This window comes from Solanum lycopersicum, chromosome 11, assembly GCF_036512215.1.
Source record: "Solanum lycopersicum chromosome 11, SLM_r2.1".
NCBI classification, from domain to species: Eukaryota; Viridiplantae; Streptophyta; class Magnoliopsida; order Solanales; family Solanaceae; genus Solanum; species Solanum lycopersicum.
In genome coordinates, this window is record NC_090810.1 from 60,207,527 (window position 1) to 60,227,715 (window position 20,189).

Genomic DNA, 20,189 nt, shown 5'->3' on the forward strand with positions numbered 1-20,189 from the left:
AACCTTTAAATATGTTATCTTCGTGTCTTGATTGAGTTGATCGGATTAATTTAAATTTGTGTCACGTAATAATCATTGGACGAGAAAAACTCTACGTACTAATTACGTTTTGAGTTGTCCAAGACTTAACTATGAAAATTTACTATTTCCAAAATTACCCTTGAAATGTGTTATCATCGTGCCTTGGTTGAATCAGTCTGATTATTTATTAGATTTCGTAACATAATAATCATTTGACGGGGAAAACTCTCCTAATTAGTTTGAGTTGTCCAATACTAAATTATGAAAAATCACTAATTCCAAATTCACCTTTTAAATATTTTATCCTTGTGTCTTGATTGAGTTGATCCGATCAATTCAGATAGATTGTGAAAACTCTCCTAGTTATGTTTGAATTGTCAAACACTAAACTATGAAAAACCACGGAAATTTGAGTATTTGTCGTCTAAACTTTGTTTTTTTTTGTTTAACCGAATATCAATCAGAATCTTGAAATCGAGAAATAAATGGAATATTGAAGTTTTTTGAAAAAATAAAACCGAATCAAGGAATCAACTTATTTTTTTTTATTTGATTTTTTTATTTTCAATATTTATATTCACCCCTAAGTCAAGAATGAATCGATCTATCTCACTACAACTTCCAATGATAGTTCTGTTTTCGTATAACATTAATATATATTATTGAGATATTATATATTAGTTATTGACTTTAATAGTATATTATATATATATATTCCTTACAATTGGAGAAAAATATTAAAGTAATGATTGTCAAGTTAGTTAATTAAAGAGATGAAAAAAAGGCAACTTGTTCATTTCAATTTATATGATGAATTATTTGATAAACACGAAATTTAAGAAAAGAAAGAATTAATGAAACTTATGAATATAAGTATACTATCATATTATGTTGCTATATAAAAATACTCTATGTCAATGAAGATAAAAATAAAAAAAACTTAAAGTTATATTATCGTCAAATACAAATTTAAGTCATTCATTCTGAAACAGACTAATAAGGTAACGGACAAAAGGAGTGCAAGCTTAGATTCAAAATTGAAGTATAATCAACTATACACCAATTTCGAACTAAATGGACTCAACTAAACAACAACATAGAAAGTATAGCATCATAAAGTAAATTTTGAGGAAGCTAGATTGTACGTATATCTTATCCTACCTTAGAGGGAAATAGACTGTTTCTAATATACTGTCGATTCAAGAAAAATATCTCAAAGTAGTCCAGATAAAGAAGTAACAGAAGCACATGAAACAACATATAAATACTAAAGAACGACGTACATCTAGTTACAAAGCAATACAATAACCGAGGTACAAAGAACAATAGAGAATACCAAAAATCATCAGACATAAACTATGACTACTAATATGAACAGACAGCAAGAGTATAGATGTAAACCAGAAAATTGAGGACAAAAAGCTGTTTTTATATCTATTGAACATGCTTGAAACATGTAAAAGATAACACATTTCAAGCTTATTCTTTTTTTTTTTTTTTTAGCACAACAACTAAAACACACAAGTTGTGGAGTAACATTCAAGTTTGTCTCCAGACTAGTATAACAACACTATTAAAATTTTCTTAACATTTTGATACATTTTTTTATTATCATAGATAGTAATTTGCCCTCAAAAGTACTCTAACTGGTATACTAAATGAAAATATCCTGCTGGGAAACCAACCAGCATTAACCGCGTCTGGCGAAGCTCTGTAACCATACAAAAAGCTGATATAACCAAGTATAAGACAGGAGGTATACTTTCAGCAGAACTGAGTCTCCACAACAACAACAACAACAGCAATACACGACATGGCCTTCAAAATGCACGACCTGATGGTGGTAGTCTCCCAGCGCTTTCCTTTACAACTTTCCGCTGCTTTCTCTTATTGTTCAAGTCAACATTGTGAGATCTCTCTCTTGCTGAGCTCTTGCTGATTCTTGTATCCTTAATGGTCCTAGTGAAGGGGTTCCCTTCCTCTGGTACACTAAATTCAGCAGGGTTTCGATTAAGGCTGCAAACCAAAGTTTCACAATTGCTTTTGCCAGGTACAGCAGCAGTGTGGCCCTCCAAGTTGAAGAATTTTGAAATATTACGATCCTGGTGTGGAGGCATTTGAGAACTTGATGCGCCTTGGTTTCTTTTTTGCCCGTCCTTGTCAAGACAAGGATCTCGAGTCATGATCAGCGGGCCACTTGAAGACACAAAACTCTGTAATTTGCTTCCACCACATTGCGAAGGCGCATAAGATTTTCTTGATTTCTCTTGTCCCCTAGGCTTGAAAGATATTTGATCTGTAAACTCAGCTTATTAGAGTGTTTCATTCACACACGGAATAACAGATAGACCGATTTAAGTAGACGAAGTGAATGAAATATTCTAGAAAGTTGACGCTTACAGAAAGGAACAAAAAAAAATTATCTTGAGTGCTAACCTGCATAGTAACCACCAGGGTGTACCCCAGGGGACTCTTTCGAGGGATGATGTGATAAGTATGAGCCATTGAGAATACTCTGCTTTCCATCGATATGAAACCTCGGGTGATAGCTGCAGGGTGAAAAAGGTTTCTCCAGGAGCTTGTTTGCATCAAGATTGAAAGGAGGAGTTGATGGCATCCTTCGGTCCATAAGGCTGAGTAACTGCATAGCAGGGATTGTCTCATTAGAATAAGGATCTAAAGACCCCATACCTTTCACGTTTACATCAGATTTGGGCAAAAGACGATGATGCTCATTCTGCATTCTCACATCACTACACTTAATGTCACTTATGGTCCTTCCCTTCTGAAGTGAGGCAGATGCCTGTCCATGGATCATTTTATCATTTGGCTGACCGATGGATTTCTGTGGAATTCCAATTCTCAATGGCTGCACGTTCTGCACAGTTGGAAACCATACAGGTTGTGCTCCTTCACCAGGTCTGATGTGCACGGAAGCAGAACCTTGCCCTCCACTGGGAAATTTCTGTTGAGTTTGTGGAGAAGTACCAAAGAGTTTGGTTGGTGGTCTTTCCATCCCGAGGTGGTTCCTCTTAACATGAGATGTTTGGACAGAACTTCCTCTGCTTGCTCCAACATCAGTCTTCTTGTTCACATTAGCTGGACGGAAACTAGGTACACCAGGACGTGACAACGCCACTACTTCACTCTCATGTATTTCAGTATATGGCCTTGCAAAACCAGCAGTCCTTTCACTCATGCATATGGTTCTGGTATCAGTAAGTCTCTCGAACTGGTTCTTAGCCATTAACTCCACAATTTCCATTGGTATATCTTCTGACTCTAAAGTCTTCTCAGAAGTCTTCTCAGAATGTTGATACCTGCGATGCTTAATTGCATCTGAATGCTCTAGAAATTCATTAAGATTTCCTTTGTTATGCTGGCGAGGCGTTTCCTGCAAAGGGAAATGAAATTTTCATGAATTCACTGAATACAAGCAGTTACCTTTAAGCTTGCATTAGTAAGTTGCAATGACTAACTCTACAACATTTCATGAAACATCTCAAAAAAACAAGTGACACAACCACTGATTGAAATCATTTCACCCAAAACACCTATACACAAGTGTTAAGCATATATAACAACAACCAAACAAACTCAGACTTGAATAACAAGCATAACCATACCAGTAAATGCAATGGTAATGTCTCTTAACATCCAGAGTGGATGTTCAGCTAGTAACTTCAGTAACTTCTTTTCAAGAACATAAAAGAAATGAAAGGAAAAATGGGATGTGGCTGTCATAAGTGAATATCATTTCTTACCTTTTTCACACTGTATCGATCAATGAAACTCAACTTCTCACATGAAGAAGATGTTCTATTATCGAATAGGCAGTCCTCTAAGATATATCAAAGAAGTTTTCCAAACAGAAACAGATCTAAGTTATCATGCTGCCTTTTCCCAAAAATCTGTCAACCTCCCTCATTCCCATTTGTCAGATCAACGTAATCAATCTGAACTGTAAGGTAAAGCTTTTTCTGAAAATAAAGAGACAAATAACAGCTTCTTTTTTTTTGCTTATAAAAGACATTGTCTTTCTACAATATGGATTTCAAGTCTATTCTACATATCAGTGCAAATTTATCAACAATATTATAGCTTTTCCATCATATAGATCTGAAGAAAAGTAGTATAGGTATGTGAAAGGTAAAATTTCTACAATGTGATTTTGAAGGCAATTTCAAATATCTCTGCAGGTCCTCACATGTAAAGAAAAACTACAGTCGCAAACTACAAAATGTTCCAACTTTACTGTATAGCCCGAGCGACCAAAGAAAAGAAATGTTTCTAAAAATCAACTTCACTTTATATTCATTTTTAGCCATTTCACATAGATCATTCGACCTCAGAGAAAATAATGGAGGAAAGGGCGGAAACCAAATCATTGCAAACAAAAGGGAGAGTCAAAGTAAAACGGAGAAATAAACCAGTACCATTATCTCAGAAACTTGAAGGTTCCCCTTCTGAAGTAGAACCGGAGAGCTTTGGATATCTTTCCACATTGATGCTGTCTGCGGAACTCCCTGGTTGAGGTCATATATCACTTCTTTCCTTGAAGATTGACCTGTTTCAGGAACGTTCGACTGTCTGACGTTAGAATTATCTTTCCTTCGAGGAATATCACCATTGAATCCCTTCTGGTGCATGAATGGCCAGTTCGTCATATTTTTGCTTTGGGTAATATCATTCCCTGCATGCTTGTTGGAATCTCTGAAGCTGTTCAAAGACAGGTCTAGCCCTACTTTAGCAGATAATTCACCTGCTGGCTGAAAGGTCATCATTTCGATACCACTGCTCACTGGTATGAGATTATTCCTCCTGGTCGAACTTTCCCCCGGGAAATTATTGTTAGGATGCATAAGAGTTGAGGGAGCATGTCCAACTTCAGGAAACTTGCTACTTTGCCGACTCACGCCATAACCTCCAACTTTTCCTGCCAATGACTGATAACTACTTAAGTGAGGTTCAAATTTCCCATCCATGGAAGAATGTTGCACTGGATGAACGAGGCTATTAACAGCAGCATATCCCTTAAAACCACCATTTTCCATGGTTATATCCTGCCAGCGGATTTCAGGGGAATATCCATCGACAGGTCGAAACTGCTTATTTTTCTTTTTATTTACTCCATTTCTGTTCTTCATTCGCAAATTTTTGTTACCATTCGTTATACCTTCTTCACCAGATTCCTTCTCATCTGAAGGTGAATCAGCAATTTCAACTGCCATGGAACTCCTCTCAACTCTTCCATTAGATGACCTGACCCTTTTACCAATGTTGCATTGTATTCCCATACCCGACAGATTGCTGTCAACTTCTTGAGGAATCTTCCTCTTCCTCTGAAAGCATCTCTTATCCTTTGGCATACCAACTGGTTCTAGTTCAGGAGGCACCACAAAGTTGGTACTCAATGAATTACGATCTGCTTTGGCAGGATTACTCTCCAAATTGACATTTCCACCCAATATATCAGTCAACAGACGCACCTTTCGAGTTTTACGGCGTGGTACATCATTTGGAACATCATTGTGTGAATCAAACTGTCTATTTTTAGCCATGAATGGGTCAATTCCTGAAGATATTCCATTGTGGTCTCTCAATTCAATAGAAGGTAACCTGCTCAGTTTGGTTTTACTGCGTTCAAGAGCCTTATCAGTAGTATTTGGTACATCAAATTGCTTAAAAGCTGTTGAGACTGTCCTCTGATCGTCATTTGGAGAACCCGTTGCTGTCTCTGCACCAATATCAGGACTTACATCATCAGCACTTGTGTAGAAATTTCCATGAGGAACAATTTTACCATCTGACAGAGTTGATTCAGAGCCTGCAACTCGTATGACGTTGTTTGACAGATTAGCAGCTGTTTAAAATCAACAGAGTTCTGGTTAATTTAAAGCAAAACAAAGCGTGTAAATTGGAGATCATAAATTGCAATTGAATTACCAGCGCTCTTTCCATCTATTTCTTTGCTTGAGCAATGTTTAGATATTGCTACTTTAATAGTTGGATTCCTGATCTCCTCATTTCTAACATTTGCGGAACCAGTTCCTTTACCTGAAAAGTAATGTGGATTATAAACACTTAGGCAGAAATTATTATCATTCTAAAAAAATAGATATACCCAAAATAAGTAAAACATAGAACATGAATTACAGAAGAAAATACCAGCTGAGACTTTGTCTGCAACCACAGTGCACCTTCCTTTGTAAGGTTTACGTAAGAAGTCATAGCCACTGGTATTGGCAGCATCAACAATAATAGCTTTCTTTTTGTCAACCTTTCGTGAAGTTGAATCATGCTTCATCTCTAACAATGCATTTGTTGTAGCATTTCCAGAAGAAACCATGTTCGGAGAGATCAATCTACTTCTGCAGCTTGGAGGAAGAATCTCAATCTCTTCTCCTGAACTTTCTGTGCCAATCTCACGCATGCAATTTTTGCATCGCCACCACCTAAATTTCCGAACTTCAAGAGCAGGAGGAGGAAGTTGCTCCTCAGAAATACTGTGGCCACCGCTTGACGTAAAAGGGGCACAAATTCTCCGGTCTTTTTCTCTTTTCTCAGCAACATATCCACTGTGTCCAGCATAAGAAATGGAGTATCAAACCAAAAGAGATCAGAGAAATCGTATGATAAGCCATGGAGAACATAAAATTGGTTATAAAGACTTGACAGCATATATATACACAGAAAAAACATCTCAATTCATTGCTTGATTTTACTCGATCTTCGCAAGGCTTATTTTCCTTGGAAACACAAATGTATCTGGAGGAGAACTTCTTAAGAAGATTATAACCACAAAACAAAAGTTTTACATACGTGACAATTAAAGTGAAGTGCCATGATTCATCCAACTAAAACTGTGAACATAGTAAAGCCAGCTCTATACATCGTCACAAAACTTTCCGCACTCACCTTTCATGCAACATATGAGTAATGTAATTATCAACCACGGATTGTTATTGGTGTGGCATTTTTGAGCTTTTAAGTCAATTTTGTATGCAAAAGGAAAAAGGAGATCACTTGTATTATAAAAATTCATGTTCTCGTTTATTGAACCAATATCTGCCATCAGATGCATAGGCTATTTGTCTATCCAATACTACACAGGAGCAACCATAAGGTGACAATCAATAACCAACAATCATGCGTCAAGACAAAAGAATCAGCTTCTAAACCAAGTGACCATCCAATACTACACAGGAGTAACCATAAGGTGAGAATCAATAACAAACAATCAAGTGTCGAGACAAAAGAATCATCTTCTAAACCAAGTGACTGAAGACAGCATGAAGGGAACGAGTATATATATCAGCAAGAGAAACTTAAGTAAGCAACATCAAAAGACAAATTATAGAGATTGGGGGCTCACCGTATAGAGAAATAATGTTGACATTTTCCTTCCTCTTTCTTCGGCATAGGAATATTAAGGTCTATAGATATAGCCTCGATTTCAATGAATGAACCCAAGGCTTTAGGCACAGGAGTATTAGTATCACTTTTGTGATTATCTTCTTCCACTGCTTTGTTACTTTTCTCCATGTAAAAAGGAGAATAACTCAAAACCTACAAAAGCAAAATTAAGTTCATAAACTCAACGAAAAAGGATCATTGCAAACAGCAGCTATCAGGTGGACAAAATATGTCCTTTAAGTGTTTCTGTACACTAAAAAAATTGGAACTTTATCATCAAACCATGCTTAAGGTAAGGCTCAAGTCAGGCACCAAACATGATTATACCAAATGAGATCAACATACATATATTGACAGACAATGTTATATACCACCATGCCATCTTATAACTACAGGTAACCGTTCATAAAAAGTGGGACATATTAGTAATCTGCAAAGATAAGCAAATGTACCTACTACAGCAGGTTAAAATTCATAGTAAAATTCTTTAAATTATTAGTGTATAAAACAACTAACGACATACCCCACTATAATCCCACAAGTGGGATATGGGGAGGGCAGAGTATATGCAAACCTTACAGTTATCCCCTTGAGGCAGAGACACTGTTTCCAAAAGACCCTAATCTCAAAATTCTCCAAACCCTAGCCTCAAAAACAGCAACAATTAAATCATTTCCCATCAAAATGCATTTCAGTAACAGACATATACACCTAAGCTAAATTTAAAAAAAAATACACCAACATCAACCATTTTTTTTTTGTGAAAAACCATATAATAAAGTTAAAAATCATTTATATCCACCTCTATAGTTTTATAAAAATGCTCAACTCACAACCAACAACCAACAACTAAACTAAACCCAAAAGCTATCAAGACAAAACCTTTATCAATAATTCCACAATTCACATGAAATACACAAATTAGGGTTTTGTCCAAATGCACACCTCATACCCAATTCATTAAACTTGATCCAAAATCAATAAAGATCAAATCTTTATCAATTAATCAACAAATCATATACCATAACACATAGAAATCTAACAAATCAATCACACATAAACAAAATTAGGGTTTCGGCGTCGACATCTAAGTAAACCATCAACATAAAACAAATCAAAACTCCACAACTCTATTCACACCAAAATAAATAATTAATCAAACAAAAAACCCAACAAGAACACAAAAATAAAAAAAAACGAAAAAAAACAAAAAAAAAAACTGAATCTTGAAAAATGTACATCTGAACAAAATGATAAATCAAGAACCAGCTAAAAAGTACAAAAAAACAACCAAAACTCAAAACACATCTAACAAATCAACTCAAAAACAAAACCCAAGTTGCAAAATCTCAAGATTTGAAGAAAAATCATACCTTTTTTCCCAAATCGATAATAAAAAACCCAGATTTTCAACTCTGACGGATGATGAAAGAAAAGCTATCTTTATAAAGAACAAACTGAAACGAGTCCAGATTTGCTAAAATCATCAAGTGATTTCGATTACAAAGCGATGAATTCGAGCTGTGAAAATGAAACCGAAACCCTTAGGTTTGTAAGATGAAAATTAAACATTTTTTTTTTCCTAGAGAGAGAAAAAATTTATAGTGAGAGAAAAGTGAACAAGAGTAGTAAGAGAGAGTGAGGGCTTTTATATTTATTTCTTTAATAAATAAAACCATTTTTTTTCTTGTTGTAATAAATACACACACATTGCGTGTATCTAACACTTTTCTTTTTTATTATTATTATTTTCTTTTTATATGTATTTTAAAAAAATAAAATCGATGAACCCTAGTCGAGCGAGTACTGTACACGCACTTAAAGTGAGAGTGGGATTGTTTGCTGATGTCCTTGTCGGAAGACAGGTGGCAAGCACTTATGTATGATTTGAGTGGTTCGTGATGACGCGATTATGTTCGGCGCGTCGATGACGGGAAAATCGAGGAATGAAAGAAACCCTAAATATTATTGTGGGGATAACCCTAAGTTTTTTTTAATTATTATTTTATTTTTCGAAAGGATGATATAATAAAAATAATAGTGATGATAGTACTAAAAATAAAAATAATAATAATAATAATAATAATAATAATAATAATAATAATAATAATGTATTGAATAGGAAAGGGAACCACTTGTTATAAACGTAAGGTATAAAATAGAACATGTAAGAAGTGGGACCCTGTGTGAAAAAAGATGATTATTTAAGTGTTTGGAAGTATATATTATTATTTTTTTATCATATAGTATTATATATTTTGGTGAATCATGTGTTTGTTTTGTTTAGCATATAGAAATTTTGTATAAGAGATCGTGTTTACGAAGAAATGAAGTTTAATTTATCGCGATAGAAGTTCACCTAAGTCTAAGAAATAGTTGGATATATCGAAATAATTAGTAAACCAAAGTTGAACTTGATGGATTAATTCAACTTTCAAAGTTTTGGAGTATGTTGAATAATATAACTCTCTATATTCTTCGTATTGTATTGTATGATTTTCAAAATACTCTGTTTGAAAAATGAGTCGATTATTTAGAATGTTTTTATTATTGTTTTGGGTGATCATGGCTTATTCATAGTCATTACAACAATGTTGAATGCCTCATGAATAGGGTATATTTTTTCTATTTAGATATTTTGTAATTCTTAGTCTGATTAGACAATCTCACTTCAAATAAATGAGTTGTTAAAAAAAATAAAGCTCGAAAAACAGAGTTGATTATGTATAAAACCTTTAAGTAGTTAAGTATAAACATTTTGAATTGTTAAACAGAGCACCTACTCTGTATTCTGCATAGATTAGGTATAAACATGCATTCCACCACCCTGTTTTAGTAAAGGGTCTCGCTATTTAGTTTAACCCCTGCATTTGCTAAATAGAGTATCTACTCTGTCGTCACCCTGTTTTGGTAAAGAAATGCACTACTTAATTTGTATCCTGAACTGCTAAACAGAGCACATACTCTGCCACCACCCTGTTTTAGTTTAGGAACGCACTAGTTAATTTATCCCCTGCACTGCTAAACAGAGTACCTACTCTGTCACCACCCTGTTTTAGTAAAGAAGCGCACTATTTAATTTATCCCCTGCACTGCTAAACAGAGCACATACTTAGCCGTCACCCCTGTTTTAGTAAAGGAGTGGACTATTTAATTTATCCCCTGCTCAGCTAAACAGAGCACCTACTCTGTCACCACCCTATTTTAGTAAAGAAGCGCACTATTTAATTTATCCCCTGCACGGCTAAACAGAGCACATACTTAGCCGTCACCCCTGTTTTAGTAAAGGAGTGGACTATTTAATTTATCCCCTGCTCAGCTAAACAGAGCACCTACTCTGTCACCACCCTGTTTTAGTAAAAGGAACGCACTATTTAATTTATCCTCGCACTGCTAAACAGAGAACCTACTCTGCCGTCACCCTGTTTTAGTAAAGAAGCGCACTATTTAATTTGTCCCCTGCACTGCTAAACAGAGTACCTACTCTGCTATCAACCCTGTTTTAGTAAAGGAGCACACTATTTAATTTATCTCCGACACTGCTAAACAGAGAACTTACTCTGTCGCCACCCTGTTTTAGTAAAAGAGCGCACTATTTAAATTGTCATACGTTGCTAAACAGAATATTTACTCTATGATTAATCTGTTTTAGTGAAGGGGTACGCTTATTTACCTTCATTAATTAATTGCCAAAGACTTCACTATCGATCGATGAATATCAAATGATTATTCATTATGCACCTTTATCATCAGAGGCTTTAAGTATATCCATATATACGTACCCCTTTATATATATATTTTATCACATGAATTTTTGATTTCTGACTAATGTAATTTAAATAAAATTTACATATTCAAATAAAACGTATTTTTATATCTGTAATATTTACGCTTCGAATAGATTTGAACGAACTCATTTATATAATCAATGAATATTAAACTTTTTGTTAACGTACAGTGTAAAATAAGTTTTTAAAATATTTTTGTGCATGCATTGATCGATTGTTGTCAACCAGTTGCAATAAAAAAAATTTATGAAATTTTCCTCTCACGATATTATATTTCATGTTCGTATTAGAGTTTGATTTCTTCGCGTCACGAAGTTCCTTGATGGGTAAAACACTCCCAATAAAGATAGTTCTAGTGTGCGACTAAGTCTAGATTTTTCACGTCACGAAATTTCACATTGAGGTAAAGCTCTCCCGACAAAGACAATTTTAGAGTTCGATTAAGTCTTGATTCTTTGCGTCACGAAGTTCTAGAATAACGCGATTAAGTCTTGATTCTTTGCGTCACGAAATTCTGGAATAACGCGATTAAGTCTTGATTCTTTGCGTCACGAAGTTCTGGAATAACGCACCAACAACGACACTTCACGTCAAAAAATTCTATATTGAAGTAAAGTGCTCCCAACAAAGACAATTCTAATCGGTATCTAGAAGATTTATACTCAAAACGTTTATTAAGGATAAAAAAAGAACCCGTTATAATACATAATACTTTCATTTCTTGTTTTTGGCTCTTGTTCACGGAACCTTAATTATTACTATATATTAACTTAATATCGTTCATAAACATAAAATTCTGAATATGATTTATGTCTGAATATTATTTTGTGTGCATGTAAGTGTAGTAGCGTACGTGTACGTTAGGTTTTGGAACATATAATTTTCCTTTTATTTCGTAGAAAAACTGCGTTACTATTTAATTTCCTATATGAAATTAATATATATCATTTATTACATTAGTCAATTGTTTCTAAATTAGATAATAAATAAAGTGAATAATAAACATTTTTAATTCACGAATAAGAATCAGATTCTATATAAAGTAATTATTTTAAAGCTTTATCTACATATATATGCTCTTAGTCTTTGACCTAGTTTTTAATTATATGAAGTGACATACTATATTTATTGCAAGACGATTAATTTTTTTTTCTATATAGAAATTATTTTATTTTAAGACCTAATATTAAATATTAATTAATTAGTGTCATCCTGCATGCACTTGGAAGAAGTAGAAAAAAAAATTGATTCTTCATCGTTGTGAAAAATAAGAAAAAAATCGAATTTAATTCTTCGTTTATTACGAAAAGCTTTGTAACAAAATAAAAATATGAGTAAATTTGTGATATGTTCACTAAAAAAGCTCTTTGTAGCTAATTCTTATTTATTAATCTATCTAATATATAATATTTATGAATTATGAGGGAATGATGTGAATCGAACCCACATGCGCATGGTGGATTCACAATCTACTGTCTTGAACCATTATGCTATATCCGCGGTCTCGCCTACTTACATTCCATTTTTATACTAATGAAATTCGAAACAAAAATAAAATAGTTATGTATGTCAATTTTATTATTTTCTTAAATAAACGCGTTAAGTTCAAATATAATAAGTGTGAGTATTACAAAATCCCTTAAAGGGTCCCAATAACTAAAAGATATAGAAGTACTATATATTCTTTTAGTCTGGACAAAAAAAAAGATAAGCTACGATATGTTGAAAACGCAAAGTTTTCGATACAAATTCAGATTTAATCGAATCTTAACGTGGAAACAAGATCCAGTGGGAAATCAAAGTATACAACGTAACCATATATACTCCATCTGATTCAATTGATATTTCAATATCAATAACTTTTTAGAACAAGTTTTTCTCACATATCAATATAATTGCTACACATTGGATTATTATTATTATTATTATTATTATTATTATTATTATTATTATTAAAAAGTTAGTCAGGCACGAAGTTCAAGAAAATAGATCTAAAATAAGCTGAAAGAAATTATTACGACTTTGAATTATCCAATAGTTTAAAGTTAGAGTACGAATCAATATAGAAAAATATTTGTGTGTTATTCTGAAATTAACTAAAAAGGAAAGAATAGTCACTAGATAGTAAAACATCCCGTAACGAGAATAAAACTATCAAATTTTTATTTAAAAAATAAATTAAAGATATTAAATGAGAATCTAATTCTGTCCAAAAAGATTATTTCATTAATTATTATTACCATTTTCATTTATACCTATTAGTTTACAAAATAAAATAATCATGAATTAGGTCTTATGATTAATAGTACACAATATTAAATAGGTATATCAACATGCAAAAATTATATTGCACGTGATCATAAACTAAATTTGGAAACTATATATAATAGGTAATTAAAAAAACCATGCAATATATATATTTTTCAAGTGAATTTCAACAATATAAAATTATACCATCTTTGAATATTTCTTTTTCTAACTAACGTACAATTTCAACTTTCTACTACTAACCAAACGTATTTACCATTTTCATTATGCATGAAAATTTGGTGGAACCCATTATTATCGATCGTTTCACTTAGACACCACAACTTAAGTAAATTATGTATATTTTATCATATTATTTTAATGAAAAGTGAAAAATCGTACCTAACTTTATATGTTTATCGATGAGTTTCGCATAAGAATTTTAGTGGTTCATATTAATGTAAAGGATGTTTTTTTTTCGTTTTTTGTTTTCTTTATTCTCAAAAACGTCAATATATAGATAATTACCTATTTTCAAGTCAATCTCGTAACAAGAAAAACAACGTAATTTTTAGCGTTAATAAATATATATTAACAAAAAGTTTTCGATATTAATTATCTGTCATTAGTCTAATATTACTATAGGCTTTAAGGATATTTACAAAGAACGTTTATTATTATTATTTTTAATAAAAGTTAAGCTATTATTACTAAATATGTATTTTTAACGATATGACGTTGATTATTGCCACTAAAGTTGGTGTAGTGCCATTGGAAACAAAAATAACAAAAGAAAATTTAATTCTGAATGTATGCTTTGACGGTGAAAGTTGTAATATAATAATCTATCTGATTTATTACTAAACTGATTTATTAATATTAATGATCAGATTATTTGAACATTTTCTGCTAAAGTAGCTGCTAATTAATATTTTCTATTATCTTTAGTGGCCACCAAAAAAAAGCCTAATTTTTCAATTGTAGAAGTGAGGGATGCATTCTGCCACGTGGATTTTATTAAAAATAAAATAAAATAATTTCTTATCCCTAAAAATTCATAATATAAAATGAACAGACATTATGAATTTTGCTTGAGGCACACCTCGGATTAATTCCACCAAATACCTGCTACCTCCCGGTAATACATATACTGTGAAACTCCGTCGCTATGCTTGAGCAGATGAAAAGAAATCACCTAATATTATTAGGGGCACAAAAGTGTCAATAAGAGGGATAATAGTCTGATGACAACTTGTAGAAACTTAGCAAAGGTACAAGAATCAAGATGATTTATACAATTCCACCTTATACTAAAGAGACACACAAACAAAAAAACAACTAATAAAGTGATGAGTTGTATCAGAAGTACATAATAGTTTTTATGTAAAGGTGCTACAGAACACCAAGCAGATGTTTAAGAATTGAAATTGTGTTAATGCCATTACTACAAGTTGTGTGAAAATGGTTTGTAGCTCATTGTTTTTAGCCCTTCTTGGGCATTGCAGCAAGCCTAGTGTACATCCTTGCCATTGACTGGTAACCTCTGATATCACCAGATCGAAGAAGATTGCCTGTGTGATTGAAGAAAATTAATGTAATTAGTCTATTTGGCGATCTCAAATGGGGAGACGGGGATGAAAAATATCATCTACCTTGAATCTAAACAAGTCGAGCACATCAAAAACCTTTCCCACCCCCACACCTTGTTTTCGCCTCGTCCTTAATATCTTTTAGCCCCCGGAAAACATTTTCAAAAGAGTTCTAGGACTGGTTCTGGAAAGGGATCGAAGAGAATGTAGTTCACTCAAGGCTTAAACAGAATTAGTTAGAAGCACCTCTTTTTACTGGTATTGACTTGATTTGATGTTCTCTTCTCTCGCCTGTAAACAATAGGGAACATCCGCAACAAATTTTGCCAACACCAAATTTACTTCTTAACTTTATTCTCCTGACTGTAGGATTAAGTTTTCTTTCTCACTCATATTTGCACTTCTCTCTCCCTTGCTGACACTTGCTCTCTCAATCTTTTGGGTCAGATTACTGTATGATGCACACCCCCTCTAGTGGGACCAAAGTCTTCGCAAATATGGTTTAAATCTCTAATACAAGTTTCTAGATGCCTAGATTGTGCTAATGTTCTCATTTTCTTGAATATTAACAAGAAATTGTCAAGGGGAGGACCAAAGAGCTCAGAATGAAAATGGATGCATCCGCAATCATCAAATCAAAGAAAACACAGCCTCCGAAAAAATCACATAATACCTGAGTCACAGTTTAGCGGGCTATCAGCTTCAGGATGAGCCATCAAAGCAATTATAGCTCGACAAACAGACTGGAGTGTCCATGCTGGGCTCCATGCATTTTTCAAAATATCAAGGCAAATCTCTCCGGTCTGAGTATGAAAAATGAAAAATGAAAAGAGAGATCAGTAAGTAACAACTCATTTTTGATTAGTGTGTAACAATTAACTCCGCAACAATTTGGGAGATTTGGTGTGTCTCATTTGAAATTTGAGTTCTAAAACATTTAAAGAGAGCGAAGATACAGATTTGGCGTGTCTCATTAAAAATCCCACCCCCACCCCCACCCTGTTTTGGAGCCCAGATAATTACAATGTTCAAACAAAAGATTAACCTTTACATATACAAGTACAAGACTACGACGGGGGGAGGGGGGGAGGGATGTAAAAGGTATTCCACTAGAAGTTCACACAATTACTAATGACATAAATTAATGAGTTTTAACATAAGAACATGCTTCTTACATTCAGTACTCAATTGCATATAATATTATAATTAATGCAATTTACAACACATAGTAAACAATTAATCTCAAACTTTATCAGTTATAAAGAAAAAGCTAATCTGAAACTCAACTTATGCACAAAGTATAGCAGGTCCTAGCCTATAAAACATGAAGGTTGCAGTAGGTTGACATTCTTAGTATGATGAATCCACTGAGTGCTGACCTAGGATAGAGCGTAATGGACATTGAGGACTCAGAAGCTGACCTAAAGAGTTTAGGATTAGAAAATAATTAATCGGTTGGCTGGTTGATTGGTAGTCGGTAAACTAATTCCGCAGTACAATGGCCAAATTAATGTTGCACGTGAATCTAAAATATGTCTCAATGAAGCATGGGGCTAAGGGAAAGAGAAGTGGGAGAGAGGTTTGACATTGCCCCAAACAATTGAGCAGAAAAACAGTGTTTCGTTGTAATTAACTTTGCTCAATAAGTTTACATAAAGAGAGAGAGAGAGAAGCAGCACTTTACAATAGTTTGCTTTATCGAAGGACAAAGCAGGAAACAGATAACCATTTCCACTAGTGTCTTACGGTACTTCAGTAATATCAGACTCTAACCGAAGTTTAATTTCATTTAAGAAACCAAAGAGCAACACAAGGATTATTAAGGAGATACCTTAAAATGAACATTTGGGTGAAATATTTTGGTCAGGAACCGCACTTGAGGAGGTTGCAACGGATACTGCTCTGGAACTGAGAAAGCGAGCTGGAAAACTCCACCATCATAAGGAGTTTCAGATGGCCCCTGTGCACACCATGAATGAGCAGTCAATTAGATCATTAACCAAAGTTTGTTTTGTGTTCTTTTTGGAGGGTGTGTGTGTGTGTGGAAGAAAACCATGAAATTGAACATAATGGAGCATATTATAGCAGAGAATACTTTAACAAGAGCCGTCCATTTAAAGATATTAGAGTCATCACAAACTAATTGAATATCAGGATCAGCTGTTTTCTCTCTCTGTACTTCTTTGTACTCCTTGAAAAGTCTTGCCCTTGAAGCCTACATCATCATAGAACCAGGGTTAAATGTTCCAAAAGGTACACAGCAATAGAATATTTATAAAGATACAGCTATAATTGTTGAAAGGAGAGACCAAAGACCTAAGTCATAAGAGTACTAATTTCTCCACTCTAACATCTTTACTCTAACTAGTTTACACGGTCAATAAAAAGTGCATCCCTTTAATAGATTCGAATGACAAATTAATCTTCTATCTTTTTCAATTGTTTTTTAATCTCTTCTCGTGACGAATCTGATTTTAAATTGTATATCCTATATGCATTCTAATGTCGAAGTTGTATGCCACATTACTGTAATTACATATGTACTTATCTTGCTTGCATGGTGCTAGTTTGCAAACAAAGAAACCATATGACTGGAGGAGTATGAAATTGAATGTGCACAATTAAAAGCAAGCAACAACAAGGAATGACACATACCACTCCCTCTTCCTTCCAGGAGTTCTAAAAAAAACAAAGAAGTGTTTGCCAACAAAAATAAAAATTACCGAAATGTTTGAGCTGTAAAGGTATTTTTTCATCTCATGAAAACTTACAGTTATACATTTTTATAAGATAAATATTTTTTTTGATGCCCCTTATACCAAAAAGTAGAAAACCTACACCAAAATATGGTTCTCCACAAGAAACCCTATCTTGTATACAACTGGGACCTTATGGGTACACCAAAAGGACACCAAAAGCAAGCGACTACTTTGCAATTTTACAAAATTTTTGTCTACCCCTTCAAATGTTCTCCTATTTCTCCAACTTATTAGAAAAATGTTCCTACTTCTCTCTTTCCATATAACCCACATAATGGCTAATACTTCTCTTTCCCCCTCCTAAAGGTCCAACAATGCAACACCTCCTTTTTTGTGCCCCTGCATTACCCATTGCCTTTCAAACCAACTAAGGACCATTGAGCACAATAGTGTAGCCAACTTTCAATTCAACAAGAGGAGATCAACTTTCTTCGCCCACACACCTGCACATGAAGCCCCGACTAACAAAGGTGATCCTCTTCTTAGTTTTCCACAATCAATATCACATCCCTAGCTGCCAACCGTATAAAGAAATACACCTTATTGGGCACCCTAATAACCCAAATAAAGCGGAGCAGAAATGTAAATTATCGTGAGCAGTACGTTTTGCCCATACTGCTCAACCAGGTTATGAAATTCGCGCAACTCACATCCTAGAGTATTCCTAAATCTCAAATCCCAATGTTTCCCCTGCATATTACCTATGAATACGTTGGACTATCAGCTCTTTCTAGTACGAGACTACATATATATTAGGGAAACATCCAATTTTAATGAATCGTATAAACACTCCTTCATCAAGACAATTCCTTACTTAACTAATCATTGATTCTCACCACAACTCAAAAGTTACTTGATCACTTTTAACTGCCAAATTCCATCCATGCTATATCACAAACAACATGACAATATGACCACAAATCCCACAAAAACTGAATTCTCTTATACATTAAGCTCATCACTGACTAAAGCTCCGATATCCTATTATACATCAAACTAATCACTGTCTAAAACTCCGATATCCAATTATACATTAAACTACTCACTGACTAAAACTCCCATATCCTATTATACATTAAACTAATCACTGACAAACTCCGATATCATATCCGACTACAACTCCAATATCCTATTACACATTAAACAAATCACTAACTAAAACTCCAATATCCTATTAAATATATTAAACAAATCACTGACTAAATCTCCTATTCCACAATAATCAACTGCCAATTTGCCAATGATAAAGAAAAAAACAATGATAGCAGTTATGGTCTAAAGCCCTTAACGAAGAAATATAAGAACTTAAACCCGAACACCCAAAACCTAATTACAATAAACAAACAGACAATTGGGTATCAAGATCATCAACCATGAGCGGAACAAGAACAGATTAATAGATCAAGCAAAATGATAACAAAGCCTAAACCCACAAACCATTTGATAACAGAACCTAAACCCACAAACCCAAAACCTATTTAACAAACAAAAAATGGAAAATTGAATTATGGGTAATAAATATCAAGAACAAAGAGTAATTTTTTAAATAGATCAAGCTAAGAATTAACAGAAACAAGAATCAAAAAATCAACTCTTTAATAAAAAATTTGTTAAAAGAGAATGTTTTTAAGGGTTACAAACCTGCATCCTTATTGATTTCTCTACAATCAACACTTCAAAGCTTAAGAACCTACAAAAAAATACAACAGTATATATAGTAAACACAATCAAAAACAAAAATAACTACAAAATTCCCATAGAAGATATAGAATAAGCTCTAAAATTTCACCTTTTTTGCAGAAATTACAGAAAATCTTCAAGAGAAATTAGTATTTTTGTTCGTCGGACACTGATTCCGATGAGTATCAAAATTCGCCGTGGCAGTCTTTTAAGTTTTGGATGGAAATATAGGCCTCGTGAGGTTTTAGAAATGTTAAAGTTAGCCTTCCAAGTTTTAAATATTTATGAAATATGACTACTTTATTTAGTTTCTTCAGATAAAATCTTCGACTAAATTCAAATACGAGAAATTGTTTTTGAAAAAAACAAAATGATAAAGCTAATTCCTAAATTGTTTAGTTATATAAGAAACCATATGATTATGATTTTTTTGCTTTTTTTTTTCCGAATGTGAACTCGGGAAAACATGTTTGCCTATACAATTCATAATTGAATTCTAGACTTACCATAAGTTTTTTCATTAACCAAATTTCCTCTCTTAGACATTTCGTCAAGCACTTGGTTGAGTTCATCAAACGTCTCATACAACCAAGAATATCGAGAATTTCATTGAAAGATTCAGTTTTTGGTGAATACCTACATAGATTTTCACCTGCTAAGAGAGAGTTTGATTTGTGAATTGTGAAGGT

The 20,189-nt window shown here is 33.5% G+C and overlaps 2 protein-coding genes across 4 annotated transcripts; both read right to left on the reverse strand.

Moving 5' to 3' along the window:
• Positions 1-1,429: 1,429 nt before the first annotated feature.
• On the reverse strand, positions 1,430-9,108 carry LOC101255661 (protein EMBRYONIC FLOWER 1). 3 transcript variants are annotated; one of them, XM_004251372.5, is made up of 7 exons: positions 8,811-9,108; positions 7,397-7,590; positions 6,190-6,599; positions 5,968-6,078; positions 4,458-5,884; positions 2,458-3,415; positions 1,430-2,317 (listed from the first exon to the last, which is right to left on the reverse strand). In XM_004251372.5, the coding sequence occupies exons 2-7, from the start codon at positions 7,564-7,566 to the stop codon at positions 1,842-1,844; spliced, it is 3,552 nt and encodes a 1,183-aa protein (XP_004251420.2). In that variant the 5' UTR covers positions 7,567-7,590; positions 8,811-9,108; the 3' UTR covers positions 1,430-1,841. The 3 variants fall into 3 exon arrangements, with proteins under 3 accessions (XP_004251420.2, XP_010313454.2, XP_010313453.2); XM_010315152.4 differs by having other exon boundaries at positions 4,458-5,848; positions 8,811-9,104; XM_010315151.4 differs by having other exon boundaries at positions 4,458-5,854; positions 8,811-9,104.
• A 5,545-nt stretch (positions 9,109-14,653) lies between these two features.
• On the reverse strand, positions 14,654-19,978 carry LOC101250080 (protein PEROXIN-4). The gene is made up of 6 exons (XM_010315153.4): positions 19,610-19,978; positions 19,462-19,510; positions 17,157-17,276; positions 16,893-17,021; positions 15,735-15,864; positions 14,654-15,043 (listed from the first exon to the last, which is right to left on the reverse strand). The coding sequence occupies exons 2-6, from the start codon at positions 19,465-19,467 to the stop codon at positions 14,955-14,957; spliced, it is 474 nt and encodes a 157-aa protein (XP_010313455.2). The 5' UTR covers positions 19,468-19,510; positions 19,610-19,978; the 3' UTR covers positions 14,654-14,954.
• Positions 19,979-20,189: the final 211 nt, after the last annotated feature.

Coding starts and splice junctions, on each gene's coding strand:
- LOC101255661 (XM_004251372.5), bottom strand. CDS start 7,566: ATGGAGAAAAGTAACAAAGCAGTGGAAGAAGATAATCACAAAAGTGAT. Junction 6,600..7,396: donor CAACATTATTTCTCTATACG/GTGAGCCCCCAA, acceptor TGCTGGACACAG/TGGATATGTTGCTGAGAAAA. Junction 5,885..5,967: donor AATAGATGGAAAGAGCGCTG/GTAATTCAATTG, acceptor GATTTTAAACAG/CTGCTAATCTGTCAAACAAC.
- LOC101250080 (XM_010315153.4), bottom strand. Junction 17,022..17,156: donor AATGGACGGCTCTTGTTAAA/GTATTCTCTGCT, acceptor TGGTGTGCACAG/GGGCCATCTGAAACTCCTTA. Junction 15,044..15,734: donor CCCGCTAAACTGTGACTCAG/GTATTATGTGAT, acceptor TCAATCACACAG/GCAATCTTCTTCGATCTGGT.